The following is a 26145-nucleotide window of genomic DNA, read 5'->3' on the forward strand; positions in this document are numbered from 1 at the left end:
AAACTTAAAACAAACGTAATTATATTTTTAACCAATGATTTTGTTATATAGATTGACTCTTATATTTAATGTGTCTATGGCATAGGTGATAAATAAAAAATATATCCTATGATCTAGATTTATTCCTGAAACTTTTTACACTTGCCAAAGTCTTTATACGATTTATATTAAAGTGTAAATAAATAAATTAAAACAATTGAATAGCAGTGTTTGTCTAGTGGTTTAAGCTTGCGATATTCAACAGCGTGCATTCGAATCAGGGCTACGCAAACATTGTGAGGAAACCGGCGGACATAAAAGGCTGATTGTGTATAAAATAGAAATGGATTCAATCTAAAAAATTGAAGGGTTGTGAAACCATTTAGTAAAATACAGAGCCATTATTCTACTTACAGTGGAAGATACGCTCAAGTTTGGAGTTATGTAATCAGTTCGTGTAGACTCACTCTAACTACATTTGTTGAGAATTTTCTAACGGGCTAGATTGAATCTAAACTTACAGTGGCGTGGTGAAAGGTAGTGTAAGGAGTTTTCAGACACGCGACTATTAACCACGACGTGAGTAAACATTTCTATTTTAGCTGATTTTCACATATAGAAGTAGGAAAATTTAATTAGATATAAAAATTCTCTAATGCAATAACTGTGTATGGTGGTGGTGTATATTTTAATAATTATTTTTCTAACGGAAGTGACATATATCTTTTTGTTTTTGATGAGAATAATCTTATTTAAAACTATATTGAATGGTTCTCTATACACATTAATATACGTTAGTAACATGTTATAAATGTAAGGAATAATTTAAGTTAGATGTCAGTACTCCAATGGAGGAGTAAGTTCGTAGAAAATTGAAAAACACTTAAAAATACTTCAAACTTATGTTTTATTATGTCTTGAGACGCCGACAAAAGGCAATCCCTTTGAAGAATAGAATTTTGCATTCACCTAAACAATAGGGCAATTATAAACTCAGACTTCAGCGTGTAATTAACGCCTCTCGTGTGAACGCCCCTAGTGCTATCGCTGTAGCTCTTTCTATGACTTCAATACGTTGTCCGACTGAGTTTCTGAGGAGGAAACCAGACTACTCAAGACTAAACGAAACCGCATTCACTATTGTACCATTTTTAATGAAAGGCAGGCTCCCTTAACTCTTGTTACGTGTTTTGAATGCGCCTAAAGGATTGAAGTCCCAAAAGGATTTTGCATTAAGTGTAATAATTTTAACTCGTATAGAAAATTACCTTCTATCGATTATATGTATACGCAACTCGGCGTTTCGGGTTATGTAAGTAAAGTTAGAAGTCTGCGTATATACGCGTTGATGAAGGTTTTTACCGACTTCAGATAAAGGATTATTGATTTGAGTATTATCTACTGAATAAAAGCAATGTTGACCTAGTGGTATCAGCATGCGACGCTCATCTCTGTGTTCGTAGATTCGATCCCCATTTGTGCACTGTTCACTCGAACGGTAAAGGAAAACATCGTGAGAAATCTTAGACAGTCCTAACCTAACAGTCGACGGTGTGTGTCAGGCACAGTAGACATAGTTGCCTATTAAATTGACAAATGATCATGAAACACATACAGAAATCTGAGGCCCAGACCTTAAAAGGTTGTAGCGACACTGATTTATTATTTATTTTTATTAGCTATTTAGGCTTCAACGCACATGTGTCAATTTTCGTGTATTTGTCAAATTAATTCGCGGCCACTAATATTTTTGATTCAAATGATCCTCACTATTAGTGTCCGTGTATTGTAAATGCAAGTTTTTATCTCCAGAAGCCAAAACCAGTCCAATAGGTGCTGAGATATATTCACGCATTTCTGGACCAAACCACGTAAAATAGGTACCTGGGTAAATAATATTTAATTAAAGTCGCTTAAATATTTGTGTACTTTGTTGAACTTTCATCATTAATGGATTGCTGGTTCATCCACCGCTGATGAGTTTCCTATCCGATGTGTGAATATTAGCATTCAATTGGATTATCTAGGGAAAAGCTCTTTTTGTGATTTGATTTTAAGCAAAATTGCTCGGACCCTTCAATTTGGCTGGCGGATATTCAATGATTTCCTATCAAGGGGTTCAAAGAGTTGAAATATTCGGATAGCTATACTTAGGTACCGTTTACTGACTTTAGTACTTGAATGTATCATGTATTACTTATATTTATTTTTATATATGTCTATGCACAAAGAAACGATTAAACAACTATATGTTTTAGCATCTGTATTTAATTTTAAAAAAAAACCTCTCCATAGAAGCTTATCATTTTAAAAAATCTAACACAACTACATAAAATACTCGTCGAACGAGTTTGCTTATCTTGCCGAAGCCGCGTAGAAATTATTTGAAGAAGTATATTAGGAGGGTGTGCAATTATTTAATCAATTACCGTCTAAAATTTGCAATATTAGCGTGTTTAACAAATTCAAGGGCATTAAAGATACATGTCTGAGTGAACCTAATAGACTTGGGACGGCTAATGTTGTCGTGTTTCTCGCTCGTATATAAAAAATATTAAGTTTCTCATGTAAATAAAATACGTTTTTATAATGAGAAATAAAGTTCTTTAAACATTAGACATCATTTTATATTACGATCTAGTCTAACTTACTAATAAGTAATTTAAAACTAACTTAACTTACTAAAAAGGATATTTAATGTAAGAAAGTGACCACAACACTACTTACAGTCTCTATTTAAGGGAAAACTCTCTGTACTGTGAGATGAGATGTTAGAAGTCAAACTTACTGATGTTGGAAACATCAAAAATCATCAAAATTGTCTATATATTTTCTAGTATTTTAATCTTTATCTTACAGTCTGTGCACATATTGAAATATTCTATGTAGGAAACGCCTCAATTGTATTCTTAATGTCGATTGTTTTTATTTCAAGATACGTTGAATAATTTTAATCCTGATGTAAAAATTATTTAATTACGACTCCACACATTTCCTGTACAAGCGTCCGCCTTATATTGTAAAAGAAAATTATTTATCAAAACTAGCAACAAAATATGAATTATTTTTACGACATTATTGTAAATTTATTTAATCTTTTTAATAATTTGTCTTCGCATAGCTGATAATATTTAAAAAATAATATATTACTCAAATCAATTTCTCAAAAGTCAAGTAGTTATTGAGTATAGTATAAACTGTATATAGTAAATATTTACTTTTTTTATATGACAAGCAAGTAAAACCAGTTGCTGCTAATTTCACAAACATGCAACATCACGTATAGTTTTGATAGGAATATAATTAAGACAATAAAAATTGTGAGGCGATTTAGTATACACAATCTAAGATTACAAATGCTTCCTATAAGATAAAAATAGGTTACATTAATGCAGTTAATTATACAGATTAGTTAATTATGGTAATACGAAGTTCCAAGCTGTACGTTGAATTGAGCGGATAGTTCGCGAAGGCTGTTGAGGAGGCTCTTAATCAGCATCGTATCTTGCTCTTGGCACCAAGTGGCTTTGCATTTCGACTCTACATGACGTGTTGGGTCACAGAAATAGCGATAAGTGAAGATAGGAGTCTAAATAATGCTGGAATTGAAACTGGATTTATATAGAAAGTTGTATGCATAAACATTTTTCTCGACAATTCATTCAACTCAACAACAAGACATACAAATCCATAAATAAAAGACTTTGTTTAGCATTTGGCTTAGTTATTTTGTTTAAAAAAAACGAAGAATATGTTTATAAACGCTTATAAACGAATAGTGTATACATTTAGCTGTCTAAACGACGTATAAGGCAAATTTAATGGCCGCAACTGAAAACCTCTTATCAAACTCGAGGGGGGAAGTTTTGGGGCCGCTCCATTCGTTTAATGCTCTAAATTAAATCACTCCAATTATAGCAAATTTAACTTTTCATGTAGAACTTCGGAGTTCGATAATGGATAAAGTTGTAACAGATTCGAGCTAATATTGATCGGCGCCTCTTTTTAAAACTTTCATCGAGATTTCACTCATACTTTTTTATTCAATGCATAAAATTTCTGTTCAGTTCGATCGATAAAGTAATATATAATTATAATAATAATAGCTTTTATTGTTGTAAAATACTTCTCCTAGTACTTAAAATGTGAAGTCCTATAAACACTAATAATTGTTATTGGACATAGGCCTCCTCTAAGAACTGCCACATAGGGTCAGCTGCTTCATCATCTTCCCATATTTTTATTTGTCTTCTTTGTGTTCTTTTTTAATAGCGAGGTATCCATTAAACAAAGTAATAAATTAATTTATTAAAGGATCAATTTTAAATAACGATGACTGAAGCAAGTGGTTCTACGCGTCGTAGCTATTTGTAGCACACTTACTGATTTCGTAGCACTCTAAAGGCTACGGCTACACTGTGCTACAGTATTAAATAAACATGAGTTTGAGACTGGACTTTGTATGCCGAAGGTTCTATTGATCTATCTTTCACCGTTCGACAGCTCATTGCTTGCGAAACACGTACGTCACAGCGGTCAGAGATCTGTATGCAAACCGCGACCCATCTCATTCCTGACCCCTGATCCCAACAGCTGCTGTAATGCTCTTCGCATGATATGTGCCCCTGGTACAATCCATTTACTAAAGCTATCTCGTCTATTGATTTAGGCAACATATTAATCGAGAAACTCAATTAGGCTTTATTTACGTTAGTACTTTACACCGCACTATTTTCGCTTAGAAATGCAATATAAAATAACCAGTATTTTCCAAGAGCTGTATCAAACTTGTTTGAATCGCTTTTATTTGTTAAAAAGTTATTATATGAATTAAGATGAGATATATTCAAAACTAGTTCATATTAGTCTAGCAATAAAAATATTCATGAATGGGGGCACATAAACGCGACGTTTAAAGTTATTGCTTAATTTATTTGGCTTTAAAGCATTCATTATAATGAAATAAAAGCAAATCTGACGTAAATAAGTCATAAATAATTTTAATATTCGTGACTACCTTCTACGAGTGAACACGAAAACAAATTAATTTCGAGTTGGTTCCCTGCTTTGAAGACAGTAATTTGATATAATTTAACTATTACTTAATATTGTTTTTCTTGATTGTTTTAGTGTGAGTTCCGTTTAATTGTGTTTAATAATATCTCTAGTCTAGTATATTAGTATTAGTTATAAAATTTTAGTACTAGTATTTTTTATGTAATAGGACTTAGGAGGCAAAAGGGCAGGAGGCTGACCTGATGTCACATTGCCAGAAGGCTCGCAAGTACGTTGCCGTATTTTTCAAGAATTGGTACGCTCTTTTCTTAAAGGACCCGAAGTCGAATTGGTTTGGAAATACTTCAGTGGACAGCTGAAAAACTGGCAAAAATTGCCTTAATAAACGCTTAGTTGTGAAACGACGTACGTCGTTAAAGTGATACGGATGGTATTTTCTACTAGTAGACACACGATACATTCTTTACCAAACTTTGTACCCAACCCAAAGCACAACTTATCTACCCGTCTTCGATTTTTTTAAATAAAACCTACTTTAATTTAAAACACATATCACATCCTAATCATTGGTCACCCTTCGGTATAAAAAATCAAATGCCCAACTGTACAGTGAAACCTCATTTGTCTGGTATCGGACGTAGGGTGGCAATCTATATGCAAAACATGATCGCGTGCGTCCAACACGAGTTGACCAATTAAAAAAACGGCAGCTAACCGCGTGCAATGTGCACGATTGTGCATACAAATTGCATTAAGAGGTTTATTTAATGCGCCATACTTTGATTACTGTGCGTTTTGACATTGAAGTTATAAGGCATTGTTTGAAAGTTTCGATCAAAACGAACGAAGCGACAAATGATTCAAACGTTTTCTTGTATACAAGACATATATATGATATATACGACAATATGTAGTAACAGTACATGTGTGTGTTGGTTAGAACAAATAATCCTATTGTGTCAAGTATTTATATTAAATTAACTGTACGATAACGTAACTGTTGCGTGTTGTTCCCACGAGACTGTAAGTGCGTGCTCCTATTTCACCATGCCTCCTGCTGATAGAGGACAAATCTTTGTTTTTAATTTATTTTATTATTATTAATTAATCAATTAAGAAGTCATATGGAACATGGTGCATGGTTGCAGCAACAAATATTGTGTAAAAAAAACACTTAAAGTATTAAGGCGATTAAAGGAGAGTTTATTGCTAGTTCTACTCTATCGTTCTACGCCTTTGATTTGAGAACTATTTTATTTCTTTTTTGACGTTCTTTACCTATATGTATATATAATATTGACTTTGACTTTGTTGGCAGACAATTGGATTCAATTTAGATTAGTACTTGGCGCATACTTTCTATACATTGTCCATAGAGACTTCAGAAGTATTCTATTTCCAACCAATTTTGTATTTACGATTTCTAATTTCTTTGTGTACCTACAGAGCGCTGTCCAAGTTGAAAAATATGCCTTTTGAATATTGATTACCTTAGCTGTAAAATGCTTGATGAGTATTGTATTGTACTTGATATTCTTTGTTCAACATATATTTTATATTCTCCTGAATATATCGTGTATGTCCTTTACGTAACACTTTGTGACAGCTTTATATCATCTTCTTTGTAAAGAGTGTTAAAGTAGAATGATGTCGTTACCACGATTGGTTAGAGACGTTACTCACTGTGCTTTTAACATTATGATGTACTTGTAGTTTTTTATGTTTATAGCCGTTTTCGCGTAGGTAGTAAAAACTTTGGAGCGTAAATTCTATTTAGCGTATCCGTTTTATTGTTACTAAAATCTCGGCTTCTACAAATTATTTATAGAAATTTGTAGGGAATATTTGTAATGAATAATCTCAAAAACCAAGTAGATTTCTACTTTGAAAAATTTTTTGACTTTTTAGTGACTCTTAGTCGGCCGATAAATAATATATTAGAAAATAAAAATTTAACTAAGGATTAATTAACGACTGATTAAAGTAAGCAATTCTTTTTATTTTAGTAAGTAATTAAGAAGGACTAGTGGACTTTCTTTCTATGTGCGCATTAAACATTTGCTCGAACGGTGAAGGAAAACATCGTGAGGAAACCGGCTTGCCTTAGCACGCGTGCGTCAAGCACAGAAGGCTGATCACCTACTTGCCTATTAGATTAACAGATGTTCATGAAACAGATACAGAAATCTGAGGCCCAGACCTAGAAAAAACTTTGTAGCGCCATTGATTATTATTATTTAAGTAATTAAAATGACGTTATTCAGACAACAAATACTTTTTCATAGTCTGTCAGCAAATAGTACGGACTAATTTAATTTGAATAAGACCGTAAAAGTTCACCCTTCAACGATCATTATCAAAGCGAGTCAGGTAAATCAGCAGTTTTAGAGGCCATTGAGGGAAACATTTCGGACAAAGATCGCCCTAATACCCTAATACGCTGCAAGTACATTGTTATCAGGCAGCGTTTTACGAGGCAGTAAATTACATACGACTGCTTGGAACTCGTAAAAAACTCATCAAACGAAAATTGGGAGCACTCACTATGATAATACGAGCAATCGTGGTAATTATACCGGTTACACTTTATGATTCATTAAATTATTTTTTGTTCGCAATTGACTGATAACTTTGTTCCCGTCAATGTCCCTTGTCTAGCAATTTATGTTGTATAGGTGGTTTGCCTTCACTCACTTAAATAGGCAGCACAACCAGGTGAATGCTGAGGCCATTCAATTTCTTGATACAACAGCAATGAGACGGCCGAAGATAACTAAACCTTTTGAGTTAACAAGAGTAAACCTAGTGTAGTGAATATAAGTGCAAGTGCGGTATCTCGGACACACGAACATAATGAACTTTAGTTTAAACTATTCACTAGTATTATAGAAAATTAAGTCAACATAATATTGCCAAAATCGTTGTATAGGCTAGATTGTAATTCATGTGTTTGTTGCCGTTAATGCCCTTTGTGTTGCAATGTATAGTGTAAAAGAAAAAACTCACTATGAAAACACGCTCAAACTGCTGTTAAGTATAAAACATACATATTAACAATAAATTAACGTTTATATCCGTTAATGAACGTTTTGTTTACACGCCTCAATCTAAAAGAAATCCTACTGAAGTCGCGATGAAAGGCATTGCGAAAAACTTTTTCTCACAAAATTAACTTATTAAGTAAACTTATAATACTAGAATATGTTAGCTTGATGGACATGAAATCATTGCCAAGTCATAAAAAATCATACATTTATGTCTTACAATATTCTGAAACATTTCCTGTCTGCTTTTTTTAATTTTACTTCTTTCTTTGTCTTCTTTTGAGGTTTACCGTCTTAATAAGTAAAATTGAAATTGCGTCACGCTAGAACAATATTAAACGCTTATGCAAGTCTTAGCACAGAGCAGCTAAACCCGTGCAAGTTGGGAGAAAGACGCTCGTCAAACTATATTCATGCAAATTACTCTGTGGCAACGAGTTATCGCTCGAATATGTATGTTAATACTAACATATTACATTTAAGTTGAAGCGAAATTTGCATATTTTTCATCAAGCAAAAAGTAGGATGCGAATATTTAAAGTTTCAAGACGGGAGTGTATAGTGGCACTTTGAGCAATCGAGGCCGCGAACGCCCGTCCCTTGATCACAAACATATTCCATAACCTATACGTAAAGACGCAATAAAAAATTATGTATAATCTCTATTCTATTATTTAGTATTTATTTATTTCGTCATACTACAGCTAATATAAATTATATATATCGACAAATTATTATACTAAAGATATAGCCAAAGATGGAATACATAATATAATTAAAAAAGTTTAAACATTTGCAAAAGGAAAAAAGTAATAAAAATTATTAAAACATTAACTAAACATTCACACATAATCGTGTATCCATGTGAACAAACTGTCGCGTCCAATTAGCAAGGAGCTGAAGAGGTAATAAGCTTAAAAACTCTTTAAAATAATTTCTATACACTCCATTATGGTCACCATAAACATTATTGAAATCGAGATTTCCATCCATAGTAATTTGATATCGCTATAATCAAATAATCAAAATGTCAGTGTCAACTTCCATTGGAAGACATTAATTCCACCTCACCTCGAGGGTCGGTGTACCGAAAATGAAATACTTGTAATTCCAGAAATGAAAGGAATAAAATTTCATTGCCTGTACGCCTGGGCATCTGATACGCGCCTGTCAATGTCACTTTTGACGTGTGATATAAAATGGCGGCTCGAAACAATTTTGCTCGTATTTTTCAACTTGTGTGTGCTGAAAGATATGAAATTGATTTTTTCTGACAATGGCTTTACTTATTCATTGTTATAATTAAAAAAATATTTGCTTTTAGGAAAGAGGTTATTAAACAGTAAGACCTTTAGACTTTTTTTTAATTTTAGTAACATTGTCATATTGTTTTATTATTATTGGAAATGCTGTATGATTTAATCAATATGTAGGTACAATTCAAATGTCTATAAATATATGTAATAATATTCTGTATTTACTCTACATTAATGTTGTCGCAGTCAAAAAAACTTTCGTTTGTTGTTTATTGTTACTTTCCGTATGTAATTTTTCCTTGGACCAGTTTTTGCGACATTTCTTATTGTCCACTTACATTACGACAACACATTAGTCTGAAACTGTTTTCTTTCATGGGTTTTTTGTATGTTAACGGTAAGGTAAAATTTCGCAAACGATTTCGCTGGTGAAAACTGATGTAATAATTTTACATTACACTGTATACAGACAAACTTTATGTTATAATTATGACAATGTATTAATACTGTGCAATATACAGGGATATTGTGTGTGTGCGCTTTTAGATGGTGTTAAAAATCCATTCTAATTGCCTATTTCATTGTAAAATACGCATTTGCAGATAATATAAAACAAATTGAGGATCGTGTACTACTGACTATATAGATTTAAAATATGTACAAACACATTATTACGGGCATAGTTTGTACCAAAATAGGAAATATAAGACAACTTAGTATGACAAGGTTTTAATCTTTCGTCCATATAATATCAATTAATAAAATATGTCTATTTGTGGATATATCAATTTGATTGATACACTAAGGAATCCCTTGGATGTCAAAATCACAAGTTTGCTTTCATTATTTATAATTAATTTGTCTAGATTAAAAAAAGTTGTATCTAATTTTATAATACCTGTTTACTACTATGACAGACACACAAAGCCAAATGCTATACCGCGTCATATAAATATATATTAAAATGAGAAAATTTATTTAAATATAGAAAAAGTACGTCGGCTTATTCGTCAGTATTTGAAATAAGCTTAGTTACGCCTGATAAAGCGAGCGAGAAACCAGTGGCCGCGGGCGTTTTCTTTGGCGACAAACCACTGCCAATGCATTTGATTTTATTGCGAACGATAAAAAATACTTATACTTTTTTAAGCTCAATTATTTCAATATTTATTACATGTATTAACATTGTTTGGATTGGTCGCTTTCCAAGCTTCATTATACAGTGATTTTTGTTAATGTTTTGTAAGTGGAAAAATAAAGTTTAGCATTCTTGACAAGAACGATGCGTTAGATATTTAAGAATGAATAAAACAATTTTTTACAATAGTTCTTTAAGAACGTGGTTTTAGAAGGTGAATAGACGTAACATAGGAACTCGGTTTCTTTGAATCTAGAGGATTGGCCTTGGCGAAGGCTAAGGTTGTCGCGATACCGTGAGCCAGAACCAGTCTGTTCCACAGATCCCCGTTAAAGAAGAATGCGATCGACTATGGACTTGTATATGTTCCCAGAGTGTTTTCACAGTAGCGATGTATATCTTAAGTATTTAACATTATATATTTTATTATTTTTTCGACATTATCGTATTAGCCGTAAGAATATTGTATGTATTTTTGTGACAACGCGGCTGGGGTTGATTATCAGACTATACTTTTTTATGGTTAAATTATGTATGTATATTTTCTTTGTTACAGGAGAGCACATTTAAGAAGTTGTCTAGAAAAACTAAAGGACATGGTGCCGTTGGGACCTGAGGCCTCACGACACACCACGCTAGGACTATTAACTAAGGCCAAACGATTTATAAAGGTAACTAATTAAAAATAATAGGTGTCTTTTGGGCATCATATATTTTTAATGATATTTAGCAGTATTTCCAAACGCGCCCCGCTAATTTTGAAAATGGACTCAACGTTTTTCATTATGTTTTGAAAATTTATTTACTGTGTTTCGATAAGAATTTTGTAGTAATTTCTTCCTACCTCTCATTAAAGTTTTAAAGGATACTTCCATTTTTAATTTTTAGCATTATGTCTGTTACATATTGGGGCATAAGAATTTTAGAAAGGCTAAGGTGAGGCATGGCACAACTATATACCATGATTTTATAGTAGAAACATTATTTAAACATAACAAATACAAAGAAACAAATGATAATAAATTCATAATAACAATTAATTTGGAAGTATGAAAATTGTATATTTAGTAGAAAAGTAAAAGGAATAAAGATATAAAATCTACGCTACAGAAACTGCAGTAACGACAGCCCATGGACAGCCATTTTTACAAACGACACACGAATACATTGACAAAGGAAACTCACTTGTGTGCACTTAAATCTAGAAACAGACACACAAAATGGATTTCTGTGTGTCTTTTATACAACTCTTTAAAAATATATGAATTATATACAAGCTATTTGACGGCCACTAATCAAAATAAAGCGTATGATTGCATCAACAATATCACTTAATGTGACTAGCAAATACAATTAGTGCAACATCCCCTTGTAATGCACCCGTTAATCCCATTTCACAATAACATCTCCAACGTGCACAGCGAGACCACAGTCTAACGCACGTTTAACAGTGATTAATACACTGACAAAGTAAGCGACAAATGTCAAAACTAAGCTATCAAGAATTTGATATTTTCTATTTGTAAGTTGTTTAGTCATAATACTGCCTATTTGTTATTATTACTAAATTTGTTTTTAACAATAATTATAGGCTATATTTCTGTAAAATTCTTATCCTAGTACATAAAAATGTGAATAACACTAAATATTTATTCATCAAGCCGGTTAATTTATATTATACAGCTGGTCCATGGACTCCTGTACTTATACTCTTCTTTCAGCTTTACGTAGCCACATAGGGCCAGCTGCTCTATTCGCTAGTTATATCATCTTTTTATTTGCCTTCTTAGTTTTTTTTTCATAGCGAGGAAGCCATTCCGTCGCTTTTTTCGTTCATTTATTTTTTTCTTCACTCATAATGTCTTCTACTCTCCATTTCATTATTTTACTAGTACCAGACTTTCTAAACTTTATCATGTCTTTTGTTTCTTCTAGTTTTACTCTATCTTTCAATTTCAGACCAAGAACAGTCTTGTACGTATACATCGCGTACTTGCTTTTTTTCACATCATTTCAAAATCAAGTATATTTATCAAATAATAAAGTCCCTAGCTTAATTTTTGTTGCTTTCGCTAATATACAACTACTGATAAGTACACGGTAAGAAAAGTAATAATTTGCTCAGTTCTCACCACTGTAGGTTCTATGCACTGTTTGAATATGATCTCATTACGTCAGTTCCATGTGGTGTGAGCGCCTGAGGAAGTAATGGGAGTAGAGATTAGTACATACGCCTTCATTACTTCACAAATACGTATGTGTTGCTGTATATATAGAACAGTATTTATTTTATTATGTAAACACTAACACATATAACGCCCAATAAACTTTACATTTTTACAGCAGTAATTATGGTTACTTTAGACATTTAGAACGTTTATTATAAATTAAAAGAATCTAAAGTCTTAACTGGCGCACTTCACGCCGGTACTCTTTGAATATTGACAGCGATACTTTTATCGAAGTTTTTTTTCGATATAGATTTATTAAATGTTGCAATTAAGTTATAGCGTAACGGTGACAAATTAGTCATTTAATTTCGTAGCTGAATTCAAAAATTTTATGGACGTTCTAGTTACAAACGTGACTATGAAACGGAAAATCTCGACCAAGTTATCACTACTCATAAACCAACAAAAGTCATACCACCCCGGGTGTATCTCCTGTTTCCCGGGGGTGTGGCGTTTCCCGGGGGCTAAGAACTAGACCTGAGGGTCCGGAAGTGGCGTTCCGGAAGTACGGGCGGAATTGTATGAACCCTTTGCAGCTTTGTTTATCGGAGGTCCTCTTAAGTACGCCTAAAGGAAGCGTTGACCCATTTTAGATAGTGTTCAATATTCAAAATTCGAACTTTTATGAATTTCGTCATTGGTTTTTTAGTAAGTTAATTACACAGTGGCCGATCGTTCCTTAACCTCCAGAGGAAACGTTCGAATCCCGGCTGTGCAGTTTTTCTTTTGTGTGCACAATGGATACTTTCACCATAAATTTAAGAAAACATTATGAGGATATCGGTTCACCTAACATCCAGTCGAAAGTTCTAATAAAATATCTAGAAACAGATAAAAAATCTAAAATTTCAAGTTGAAAAGATTGTTAACTTTTCGGATAACACCGATACGACAGAGGAAAAGCTGTTTTTAATCAACCCTATTTATAAATATTTTATCATACCTACTCGGAAGTCTCACATAAATCGAATTAGCTACGTTGAAAAATATGGAAAATTGCTGTGAAAACTTGGAAAATGAAGCCCCATACGCCCCGGGCGCGCCGAGATGTGTCAGAATGATGTGATTATATCCACTGTAATCTAATGTTTCGTGTAATTGTACAACGAGATGAATGCTACATTACTGGTAGCCTCTTTACAAATTGCATTTTGTTTATTGAATTGTGTCTATGCTGACAGCAAATACGATTTTCTTTTTTTTTATTGTATATTTAAAATACGAAAAGAAAATGCCACGATGTTTGCCTTCGTCGTTCAAAGTAATAGCGGATATGAAAAGAAAATTCCAAATTACAACCGCAATTCGAACACACTCAGGGATTAATTGCGCTTAAGCCAATAGGCCAATACTGTAGTAACAAGTGTCAAAATAGAAGGCTTATCACCTAACTGTCTTTAGAATAAAAATGATCGAAGACACGGATGCTAAGACACGTTTAGTGTTGTCGCGCCACTGGATTATTATTATTACAACTGAATTATAATTATTATAATATGATTCCTTGTATAATTGTATATGTATGAGTATGTCAGTATTAATGAGATCACAATATTGAAGTAATTACCAATGTAACCTATAAACATTCAAATGACGTGATGTTGTATCACCTCGATTTCCGTTGTTCCTCAACTGAGCGTTTCTTAAGGCAGTTTTTGCCGCTACCCACTGAAGTATTTCCGAACCAATTCGACTTAGGGTCCTTCAAGAAAAGAGCGTACCAATTCTTAAACGGCCGGTTGCGCGCTTGCTAACTGCCAGTTCTTGCAGTGTACAGCTTCTGGCAGTGTGTGTTCATAGGCAGCGGTGTCAATTAACATCAGATGAGCCTCCTGCCCATTTGCCTCGTGTAACATAAAAATAAATGTTATAATAGTGTATAAAATATAGTAAAGTTATGTTCGTTTCCATTTTTTGAACGGAATACAAAGAAAAAATACAACGTAACTTATAGTAATAGCAAAATAATTTCGAATTAATTTGAAAACAGAATCCCACTTAAACTTACGCAACACAATATCGCGTGAACAAATAGACATGATTCATAGACAATTTAACGACTTTACGGTATTAACACAGTAGTTGGGAGACTAATGGAGGCCGTGTCGGTTTGTCGGCCATCGCTCACACCTCTACAAAAGCTAATATACTAAAGCGTAACCCGAGATGCACTAACTGTGTATTTGTCATACTCTGCTAGAGCCATACGCTTTTAAGCTGGTTTAAAGCATTTAATTATAGATTACTAACCTTCGCCTCTTTTCGGTGATTACTAATAATAACAATAATAGCCTTTTATATAGCCTATATTATTCTTTATAGTTTTGTCCTTTTTTACCAAAAGCCTTCTCCAAATCCCACCATTTATGTCTGCATTATGCCACTCTCTGCCATGTACCACATGTTGTTTCATTTATTTGTTCTATCGAGTTAAAGTGTTCTTTTTTTCGTAATTTTTTTTTCGGTGATACTAAAACAGGTACAATTTGATTGATTCTATATGCTTCATTTTATTAACTAAATCAAATATATATAATACATTTTTGCAGAATAACTGCAAGAGTGTGTGTTACGATATATATTGTAATAGTTGAGCAAATTACTTAACATCGACTGACATCCCCCGGGTTTTAATATTCATAACAGTCATTGCTACGACTGGTTGCAATAACGATGCGTACGTAGTCATGACGATAATGCAAATAAAAATTAATCTTGTAATTATTTGTTATTTCACGCGTGTATATTTAAATAATTCATTGTATCATTTAAATATAAGACAATGTACAAAGGTTGCATGGAGCTGTCATTCATCAAATAAGTCATTAATGTGAAGGTGATCACGCGACGGTGGCACGCGACGCTACGCACTGTTTACAATTTCATTATTTTTATTATCTACTATCTTTTGCATTAACTTTGCTTGATTGAACGGCAATATTATTATCTTTCCGTGTTCTCGAATGCGGTAATTTTACCACAATTATTGTTTTGAAATATTTATTTAAATTTAAATAATATAACATATTATTAATAAAACATAATCGTAACCATTCGTCGAGATTTACATCACAGTAGGGATTTATATGGGTTACACCCTTTATCTTTGATTAAAATACCTCTAGACTTAAGTACCTTTAATAAAAAGTATTAGGGTACTTCGATTCTGTGCTAAGGCAGGTAGTCTCGTTCATTTGCCTTACGTAAATTAATAATTACATAAGTCTTAAATTTTAGTAATTTTTCTACTTTTGTACAATGGTAGTTTTAGGTGGAAAATTTTGTTTTGAAATGTTCAAAAAAGGCGAGCTTCTGAAAGATAAAAGGTCTGTTTTACGCCATTGTTGAGAAATGTCAATAATAAATTACTAAATTCCTTTTCCATGGTGAAATAAGCTAATTTATGAATTGCGTATCTATATATATTTATAATACGTTCATTAATATTGCGTACTAAAGAATGGCGTGAAATATAACGTGTAAGCACTCTCGAAAGCGGATAATTATCGGAACGTGTTTGCCGTGTCATAGAGCTCATGAGTCGGCGAAACTCGGAATTGACCGAAACTCCCAGTCATTGGTAGAAATTTATAGCGTAAGAGCCACTTTGTGCACAACTCGATGTGCCCAGTTCACTGGTATGTCGATTGGTTTTTTTTTAATTTTTGTAATGCCATACATCTCGTATAATATTAGATAAAAATTGCAATTTATATAATAATATATCATGTTTTATTTTTTAAATATACGAATAGTTTTTTTTAATCTAACTAGTCTCTGTTTATTAAGGCTTTGCCTAGCTTCAGCGTGTGACACTCATCCTTGAGGTCGTTGATTCGATCCCCGTCTGTGCACCAATTTACCACCAACCAACGCATTTAACATTCGCTCGTACAGTGAAGAAAAACATTTGAAAAAATTGTCTTAAACACAAAAAGTCGACGGCGTGCGTCAGGCACAGAAGGCTGATCACCTACTTGCCTATTAGATTAACAATTGATCATGGAACATATACAGAAATTTGAGACCTAAAAAGGTTGTAGTGCCACTGATTTATATAAACTGTTTATAGATAAATGGGTTTATTAAAACGATTCGGGCTTTATTATATGTATTCCTAGCTCTTAGTCTATTGTCGAAGCTGTCGAGGGTACTAGAGCAGCCGTAGCAACTCAAAGTAACGATAAATTGGACATGATTGTACACGGCAGATATCTAGTGCGAATTGAACTGTGCTTGTTTATTTTATACAACGTTGTTCCCTGGACTTTGTCTTTGAAATAGGGACTACTGTCAAAATCTTTTATAACGACATCGAAGGGAATACTCATATTTGGTCGTAAAAACCGATAGGCGTAAGAGCCGATGACGCTGTTATTAAGTACCTAATACATAGAATTTTGGGGACCTTTGATGTTAATATAACCGGTATGTTGTTCGAAACTATGTCGTCGTTAAAGGGTTTGGACAGTATTAGGAAGGTCCTTTTCAAAATAATTTCTTGTTTACAGGTAGATATATACGAAACTGTTTCGTAGATTTTTGTAAATTTTTGTTTGTTGGGAAACGAATTTGTGGTTGGGGCGTGTGTTATTGGTGATTAGGGTGTGTGTTGGAGGCAAGTAATATTTTTGTCTCAAAGTTTTTGGTTTATTTATTATTGTTAAAATGTAATTTAAAAAATATGGTACAAACACTAATCTTATCCTTCGTTCTCAGTATACAGAAAGGCATAACAATAAGAAAGTGTGAATAATTTTATATATAGAGTCAAAACCGTTTACGACAATATACCGGGTTTGGGAAACGAATTTGTGGTTGGGGCGTGTGTTATTGGTGATTAGGGTGTGTGTAGGAGGCAATTAATATTTTTGTCTCAAAGTTTTTGGTTTATTTATTATTGTTAAAATGTAATTTAAAAAATATGGTACAAACACTAATCTTATCCTTCGTTCTCAGTATACAGAAAGGCATAACAATAAGAAAGTGTGAATAATTTTATATATAGAGTCAAAACCGTTTACGACAATATACCGGGTTTGGGAAACGAATTTGTGGTTGGGGCGTGTGTTATTGGTGATTAGGGTGTGTGTAGGAGGCAAGTAATATTTTTGTCTCAAAGTTTTTGGTTTATTTATTATTGTTAAAATGTAATTTAAAAAATATGGTACAAACACTAATCTTATCCTTCGTTCTCAGTATACAGAAATGCATAACAATAAGAAAGTGTGAATAATTTTATATATAGAGTCAAACCCGTTTACGACAATATACCGGGTTTGGGAAACGAATTTGTGGTTGGGGCGTGTGTTATTGGTGATTAGGGTGTGTGTAGGAGGCAAGGAATATTTTTGTCTCAAAGTTTTTGGTTTATTTATTATTGTTAAAATGTAATTTAAAAAATATGGTACAAACACTAATCTTATGCTTCGTTCTCAGTATACAGAAAGGCATAACAATAAGAAAGTGTGAATAATTTTATATATAGAGTCAAACCCGTTTACGACAATATACCGGGTTTGGGAAACGAATTTGTGGTTGGGGCGTGTGTTATTGGTGATTAGGGTGTGTGTAGGAGGCAAGGAATATTTTTGTCTCAAAGTTTTTGGTTTATTTATTATTGTTAAAATGTAATTTAAAAAATATGGTACAAACACTAATCTTATGCTTCGTTCTCAGTATACAGAAAGGCATAACAATAAGAAAGTGTGAATAATTTTATATATAGAGTCAAACCCGTTTACGACAATATACCGGGTTTGGGAAACGAATTTGTGGTTGGGGCGTGTGTTATTGGTGATTAGGGTGTGTGTAGGAGGCAAGTAATATTTTTGTCTCAAAGTTTTTGGTTTATTTATTATTGTTAAAATGTAATTTAAAAAATATGGTACAAACATTAATCTTATCCTTCGTTCTCAGTATACAGAAAGGCATAACAATAAGAAAGTGTGAATAATTTTATATATAGAGTCAAACCCGTTTACGACAATATACCGGGTTTGGGAAACGAATTTGTGGTTGGGGCGTGTGTTATTGGTGATTAGGGTGTGTGTAGGAGGCAAGGAATATTTTTGTCTCAAAGTTTTTGGTTTATTTATTATTGTTAAAATGTAATTTAAAAAATATGGTACAAACACTAATCTTATGCTTCGTTCTCAGTATACAGAAAGGCATAACAATAAGAAAGTGTGAATAATTTTATATATAGAGTCAAACCCGTTTACGACAATATACCGGGTTTGGGAAACGAATTTGTGGTTGGGGCGTGTGTTATTGGTGATTAGGGTGTGTGTAGGAGGCAAGGAATATTTTTGTCTCAAAGTTTTTGGTTTATTTATTATTGTTAAAATGTAATTTAAAAAATATGGTACAAACACTAATCTTATGCTTCGTTCTCAGTATACAGAAAGGCATAACAATAAGAAAGTGTGAATAATTTTATATATAGAGTCAAACCCGTTTACGACAATATACCGGGTTTGGGAAACGAATTTGTGGTTGGGGCGTGTGTTATTGGTGATTAGGTTGTGTGTAGGAGGCAAGTAATATTTTTGTCTCAAAGTTTTTGGTTTATTTATTATTGTTAAAATGTAATTTAAAAAATATGGTACAAACACTAATCTTATCCTTCGTTCTCAGTATACAGAAAGGCATAACAATAAGAAAGTGTGAATAATTTTATATATAGAGCCAAAACCGTTTACGACAATATACCGGGTTTATTGACCCCATAATGCTATGTATTAGGTACTTAATAAAGACGTCATCGGCTATTACGACTATCGGTTTTTACGACCAAATATGAGTAGTCCCTTCGATGTTGTTACAACAGATTTTGACGGTAGTTCCAAAATGGTTTTTATAATAAGCATAAATCTAAAACCAACGAGCTATCAACAAAAACCATCTAACATCTGAAATAGCCGGCTACAACGTGTTATGAAGCGTGGTTGCGAATCACTAAGTTTACCTATTAAGGCCCCTTCACATGATACAACAATATAGGGTATGCTTATTAACTTAAAATAGGAACAAAGGATGCCACAAAAGTTTGTGTGTTTTTAACTGCCACTTCCCTAATATTGATATCGTGTATTGTGATATAATTGTATAGATGAAAGTATTAGCTTTGAAATATGTTGGGATTGAAGAAATGTTTATTTTTGTAAGCTTAAATATTGTTAGGAATATTCTCTTCAACTCCTACATTCGTAAAATATGAATTAATTTCACACCTCTGTACCGTAATTATTCCGTATGAAAAATAAATCAATGGCGTTACAACCTTTTTAGGTCTGGGCCTCAGTTCTGTATCTGTTTCATGATCATTTGTTAATCTAATAAGCAAGTAGGTCAGCCTGCTGTGCCTGACGCACGCCGTCGACTTTTTGGGTCTAACGCATGCCGGTTCCTCGCGATGTTTGCCTTCACCGTTCGAGCGAGTGTTAAATGAGCATATAGAAAGAAAATCCATCGGTGCACAGCCGGGGATCGAACTTACGACCTCAGGACTGAAAGTCGCACGTTGAAGTCACTAAGCCAACACTCCTCCATTTCAACTATTCCGTATAGAATACCGTATATTTGTGTACTATACCACCCGCTTCACCCTCGCACAGTCGACTACGGAAGTCGTAGATCTTGACTCCATGGAAATTTATTGCCCATTTTGGTTAAAGGGCTCGGATTTATAATTATTTTATTTTTGTGCCAGCCGCGACCCGCGCCTACCTGCGTTAGACATTGTAACGTTTCAATGAAGATTATTCGTTTTTTAAATTTTATTAAGTGTTCTATTGTCATTAAGTTTATTTTTTACCGGCTTTACGGAAGCTATTGGAGATTTTTTCTTTGTATTACTTTTAATTAATTATGAAATTTTAACAATGGAATTCGCTTGTATTGTTTATGATATACATTATACAGCTTTATTACCTTTATCGATTTATTTAGATTTATGAAGTAGACGAAAATGTTTCATCGTTTTTAAGCGTTTTTTATCAATCATTAAATAAATAAATAATCTTTATTTCTTCTCTCACATATACATAGAAGGCTATTATGATTAAACTAAGATGATAACATTTGGAAGTGTATGTGAGAGACTGGTCTCTGTAACAGGAGACCTGAGTGACAGATAGCCAGCCTCTCCACCGCCGGACCGGAACACGTATAATCAGGTCATTGTCATAAGATACAATAGAAGAAAATAAGTAAGTGCTAAAAGAAAACATTGAAAACGGAGTCTTAAAAATAAATTTGGTGTGTGTTTGTGTCTCTGTGTGTGTGTAGGCGTGCGTGTGTGTGTGTATGTTTTTTTTTATGTAATAGCAGGCAAACGGGCAAGAGGCTCACCTGATGTGAAGCGATACCGCTGCCCATGGACACTCACATTGCCAGAAGGCTCGCAAGTGCGTTGCCGGCCTTTCAAGAATTGGTACGCTCTTTTCTTGAAGGACCCTAAGTCGAATTGGTGGGCGAGTGGGTGTGTTACAGAGTAACAGTTATTAAATCTTCTGTTTCATCATAACTCAACGTCTTCAGCAAATTAGTAACCGTTTTTTTACATTCATATTTAGATAGTGGGTAATAGTCATTTTTTTCATTCAATTTACTATATAGGTAAGTATATATATATATATTATACTTACTTTCAAAGCGATAATTTTTGAATACGATACGTTATTTCAATACGGTAAGTTTTTAATAAGTATATTCGCAACTTGAAGTAATAAAGAGAGCAGTGAAAACTCAGTTTTTGGTAAAAAATACATCGTGACGGCTTCATTACACTAATGAGGGTGCTCTTTGCCCCGGCTTCGGCTAAATTTCAACTGAAATCCAATATGTCACAGTGGATCGGACTTGACTCTAATTGAACTCGGCGTTGGAAATACTGTACATGTAGTCTACTGTAATTTGTATAGCATTGTATGTAAATTGTTGGAGTAATTGCGACTCTTGTTTATTACATTTATATTTATTTACATTGCATTATGTATATAGAAAGTTTATTCGAAATTTGAAATTGTATAAATGCGGAAGTTGTTCTATAGCCCTGTTTCTATATTTGAAACTACGAGTCGTGGATTTTTCAAATGCTTTTGAAAGCTGATTCCTTGTGGTAGTAATTACGGGTTAGCGATATTTATTTCGAGGGTATATTAATTTTTTACGATGGAGTTTTGTGATAGATCCTTTCATAATTATAGGCCTATAGAAGGCTTTGGTAATCAAAAGTGTATTTAAAACAATAATCGTTTAAAATACAAATTCCAATTCCAGAAAATAATATATTTTTTTAAAACTTTATCTTTATAGATATAATTCTCCTGTACGTGTGTATGTAACTGAACTTCTCTTAAACGGCCGGACCACTTTTAATGATTTTCTTTATGAGTTTGGGTGGCGCCCTGGATCGTTTAGATTCACAAATCAGCTCGGCAGATGGCGCTGCAGTCTGCACTTTCATACTTTGTTTAATATTCTAATATTCTAATTGAAATATGCAAGACAAGGTCTGTTGGTTCCTCTACTTTTTTTTTATAAAATAGGACTGCCCTTTTAGTTTTAAAATTAAATTTCTTTAACTTACGTATAGTTGCATAATTCCTAATTACACTTTACTGTTATTTAACGCTAACTATACACGAGAGATTTTGGACTAAAGGTTAATTACGGAAGTGATTTATTTCACCCACTCAGCTAATCTCACCCTACAAAACAGCAGTAAAACTGTGCGATAAGGAGAGAAAATGGCGAATGCTTAAAGTTACAAACGCTAAGTGTTTTCCCTCCTTATCACTGAACAAAACTATTAATATTATAATTAACATCAGTTACATTTTCTAACCTAAGTGTAACTTCTTTCATTTTCATTTCATTTCGAATCTGTTTTTAAAGACTGAGAATATATTTCATTTCATGTGGAATTTGAATTACAGTTCTTACTACACTAGGAGCTGGGATATATGTTTTATGAAAATTGTTTGTTGCCAATATTATTAAACGAGTCAATATTTTTAGATATTTGGTTTAGATCTCTGTATATTTCTTATAATCATTTATCTAATAGGCAAAGTGATCAGCCACTTGTGCCTGTCACACGCCGGCGACTTTTTGTCTCTAAAGCAAGCCGGCTTCCTTACGATGTTTGCCTTCACCGTTCGAGCAACTGTTAAATGCGCACATAGAAAGAAAGTTCATTGGTGCACAGCCGCACGATCAAGCCACTAGGCCACCACTCCAGTCAAATAAATTTTAGTCCATAAATCCTTCTAACGTATTCAAAGATCGTACAATTTAAAAGAAATAGTGCTAAGTTCCTAGTTTACGAGGTGCGTAAATCGAACGCTGTCGTAAATTATCGGGTTGCCATCACGTCGCGATGTTTGGACGTAAAAAGGTTTTGTGGCGTACCGTGAACTGAAATTGATTTAATTTTTATGTTTATATCCCACTTGCGTAACTTAATTGTGCGTTGAAACGTGTCTTAGTCTACTATATATTTAATGGATTAGTAGAACTTAAACAACTTAACGAGATATTGCACTATGCTTTTAAAGATAATTATTTATATGATAGGCCTTAATCACTTCAATTAAATATTATAAAATAATCTATTCGTACATTTCATATTCTTTTAAAAGTCGTCAGTGACGAGCTACTACCGTTTTAATTATGTCGCAACCAGTATAGGTATAGGGGGGTGATATAGAAGAAAATTTCGCCAATAAATCCAGGTATATTACACCCCAGGGTATTAATGAGGGTATCGCCATTCCACAGCGAATTAATAGCTACCTGCTTCGAGGTAATGACGCATCGAGGGCCTTGTGAATGTATAGGCCGCTTAATGAATGACGTTTTTTTAATTATGAATAGGTTATATTAGGATAAAGCGTTGATTTATTGGTTTTTAAAAACTACGTAATAAAACGCAGTCTATGGTATATCGGCAACGTATATTCTAAAGTAGTTTTAAAATGAGAAGTATTTTTTTATAATTATTTGTCTATTCCTATGTACAAGGAGATAACACAATTTAACTAAGTCTGCGTTAAATTCGTGTTTGTTTATTTTATTGACATGTTCAAAACCCGTTTCAAATTTTATACCGTATACATATAGTCACAATATGTGAAGAACCTGAGGCCTGTATAAAGAAATACAATAACTTACAATAAACAAAACATTAACAAAATTTTAACGACAATAAATTCGTAGACATTCGTAGCACGGCTTACGTGATGTGCTACGGAATGAGCACTTCTATGTTTTGAAAATATTTTTGATAACGACCTACTTCAACTAATTCCCACTTAAAGCTACAGCAAAAACAAATTGAACTACCCTTGGAATTGTTTTCTTTTCAACATTCGTTAGTAAGTTTTTAATGTGAAAAGTTTTTTACGGCTTCGGAAGCAAAAATATAAAGCTCGGTGCCGGACTACATTGTGTTTGCTTTTTTATTTTGTATGGCTTCTGCTGACTATGCGTATTTATTTATTTATTACGTATATATTCGAATGTACTGTGAGTATAAGGGTTTTTGTTAGTCTTACACATTTTCAAAATCCTGTGCATATTATATATATTATATCTTCAGAAATTATAATTATATCTTTTTCTCTTGACAAGCTAATCGACTGTTGTTTTACGGCTCTCAGACATATGGATGTTCTTCATTGTCGTTCGATATCCCAAATGGATTTTATTTTACTAGCCGGAATCAAACGCAGTATCTCAGGTCTCAGGTATTCGTTCTTGCTTTGATGACAAAACATGGCCCGTTCGTTGTGGTGGATAGAACATAACATACAACAAAATCACCAGCATGTGCTAGTATACATTTTAATGGCTCTGTCTAGTTTTGATATGAACAAATTACCTGTGCGTGAGAATTGTAATTAGTGGTGGCAGAAATAAAGGGTTGGGCGTTACTTTTCAGTGTGCATTAAAAGTTTATTATTAAAAAAATAATTATCCTATGCGAGGCTAATTCTATGGACCAAGGATAAGTTTAAAGAAATATGGGGTAAGAACTTTGAGGTTGTATCTTCGCATCCTGATACTAATAGACTGTAAGGTATTTATTTCTATTTTATTTTACAATTATTGACTACGACATTTCGAATATTTTTGTCTGTAAAAATAAGCTCTGTGTGAAGAATTGAGATGAATTATATTCTTATTTCCATAGACGTACTATACCTTATATGGAAACATCGTGACAATTTTCGAATTGATGTGACAACATTGTTGTTAAAAGTGGTTTCTTAATATTATTTTGTTATTTGTTATGTTATGTGTTATTACTCTTTGTTTCGCTATGAGTGGTTCACGTACTAGATCTGTTTCTCCACTACATTTTTGAACTTTATATTAGACAGTAAATTTTAACATGTTTATTAAAATGAAACTTACAAGTTAAACACCGCAAATGTTTTATGAATCGTTTCTAAATTGCATTTTTATCGCTTCATTGATACGCTTCTGAAATCAACGTGGAACGCATTTCTATGTAGATTGGAAAACTTTTCGAGCAGCCAATTAAACAATAACCGATGGACTTGTCTCGGGCTTGTTTAAAATTCATCAAACCTAAAATTTGCATGTCTACTTCGTTATACCACAGTTTACTTACATACAGAAGCGACACATATAAAGGCGTAACTGTGTTACGATGTAATGATATTACAATATTACAAAACGCTATAATACTCCATATATTGACCTATATATGCCATTTTATATATGATAAAACAAAGCAAATATTCAATTGTTTTACAAAAATAGCACATAGAACATTCGCAGATATTTTTTTTTGCATTGAACAGATAAACACAGCACAGTACGTGAAAATTCCAACGTTAAAATTTCGTATCCAACTATGCAGATAATTCTCGTAAGTTTTATATAAAGAACATGTATATATGGTTACCAAACTTCAGTTAGATTCAAAATAGAAAATCGGAAATAACAATTTACTTTTGCTGTCGAAGACGTGTCGGGGCGGAACATCTTGAGACCTATCTTGATACCTAACTAGAAACTTATCTCGGGACTATTCGAACATTCAGAACTCAATTGAAAGTCAATAGCGATAAAGAGTTGGATGTATCGAAAGAAATTTTTTATTTCATTCCTATATAATCTTAATTGTATTTATTTATAGAAACGTATTTTGGATTGAACAAAATGCAGGCGGTCCTTGCAACAATGCAGCTGAAGACACGGTAGAATGTCCAATATATTGCTACAACGGAACAACACTGAAAAAATTACAATTATAGACATATTACCTTTTACCTTTTTTTATGAGACAGAAGGCAAACGTTTGGGCGGGGCACTTAAAGTTAAGTGTTTACCACCGCCCGTGGTGGACATTCTCAACACAGGGGGTTTAAAGTGTGTTTCCGGCCTTTAAGGTAGTCGTACACTCTTCTACTGCCGCTAAGTCGAAACGATTCGGCAATATC

At 33.2% G+C, this 26145-nt stretch overlaps 1 protein-coding gene across 2 annotated transcripts in view; it reads left to right on the forward strand.

Moving 5' to 3' along the window:
- Positions 1-26145, forward strand: part of LOC123720147 (max dimerization protein 1-like) — a 238871-nt gene that overhangs the window by 184879 nt on the left and 27847 nt on the right. For both annotated transcript variants that reach the window (XM_045676657.1, XM_045676658.1), the window contains exon 4: positions 10990-11104. In XM_045676657.1, coding sequence (XP_045532613.1) covers positions 10990-11104 — 115 coding nt within the window. The remainder of the gene's footprint in view (positions 1-10989; positions 11105-26145) is intronic.

Source organism: Pieris brassicae, chromosome 2 (genome assembly GCF_905147105.1).
Source record: "Pieris brassicae chromosome 2, ilPieBrab1.1, whole genome shotgun sequence".
Classification (NCBI taxonomy): domain Eukaryota; kingdom Metazoa; phylum Arthropoda; class Insecta; order Lepidoptera; family Pieridae; genus Pieris; species Pieris brassicae.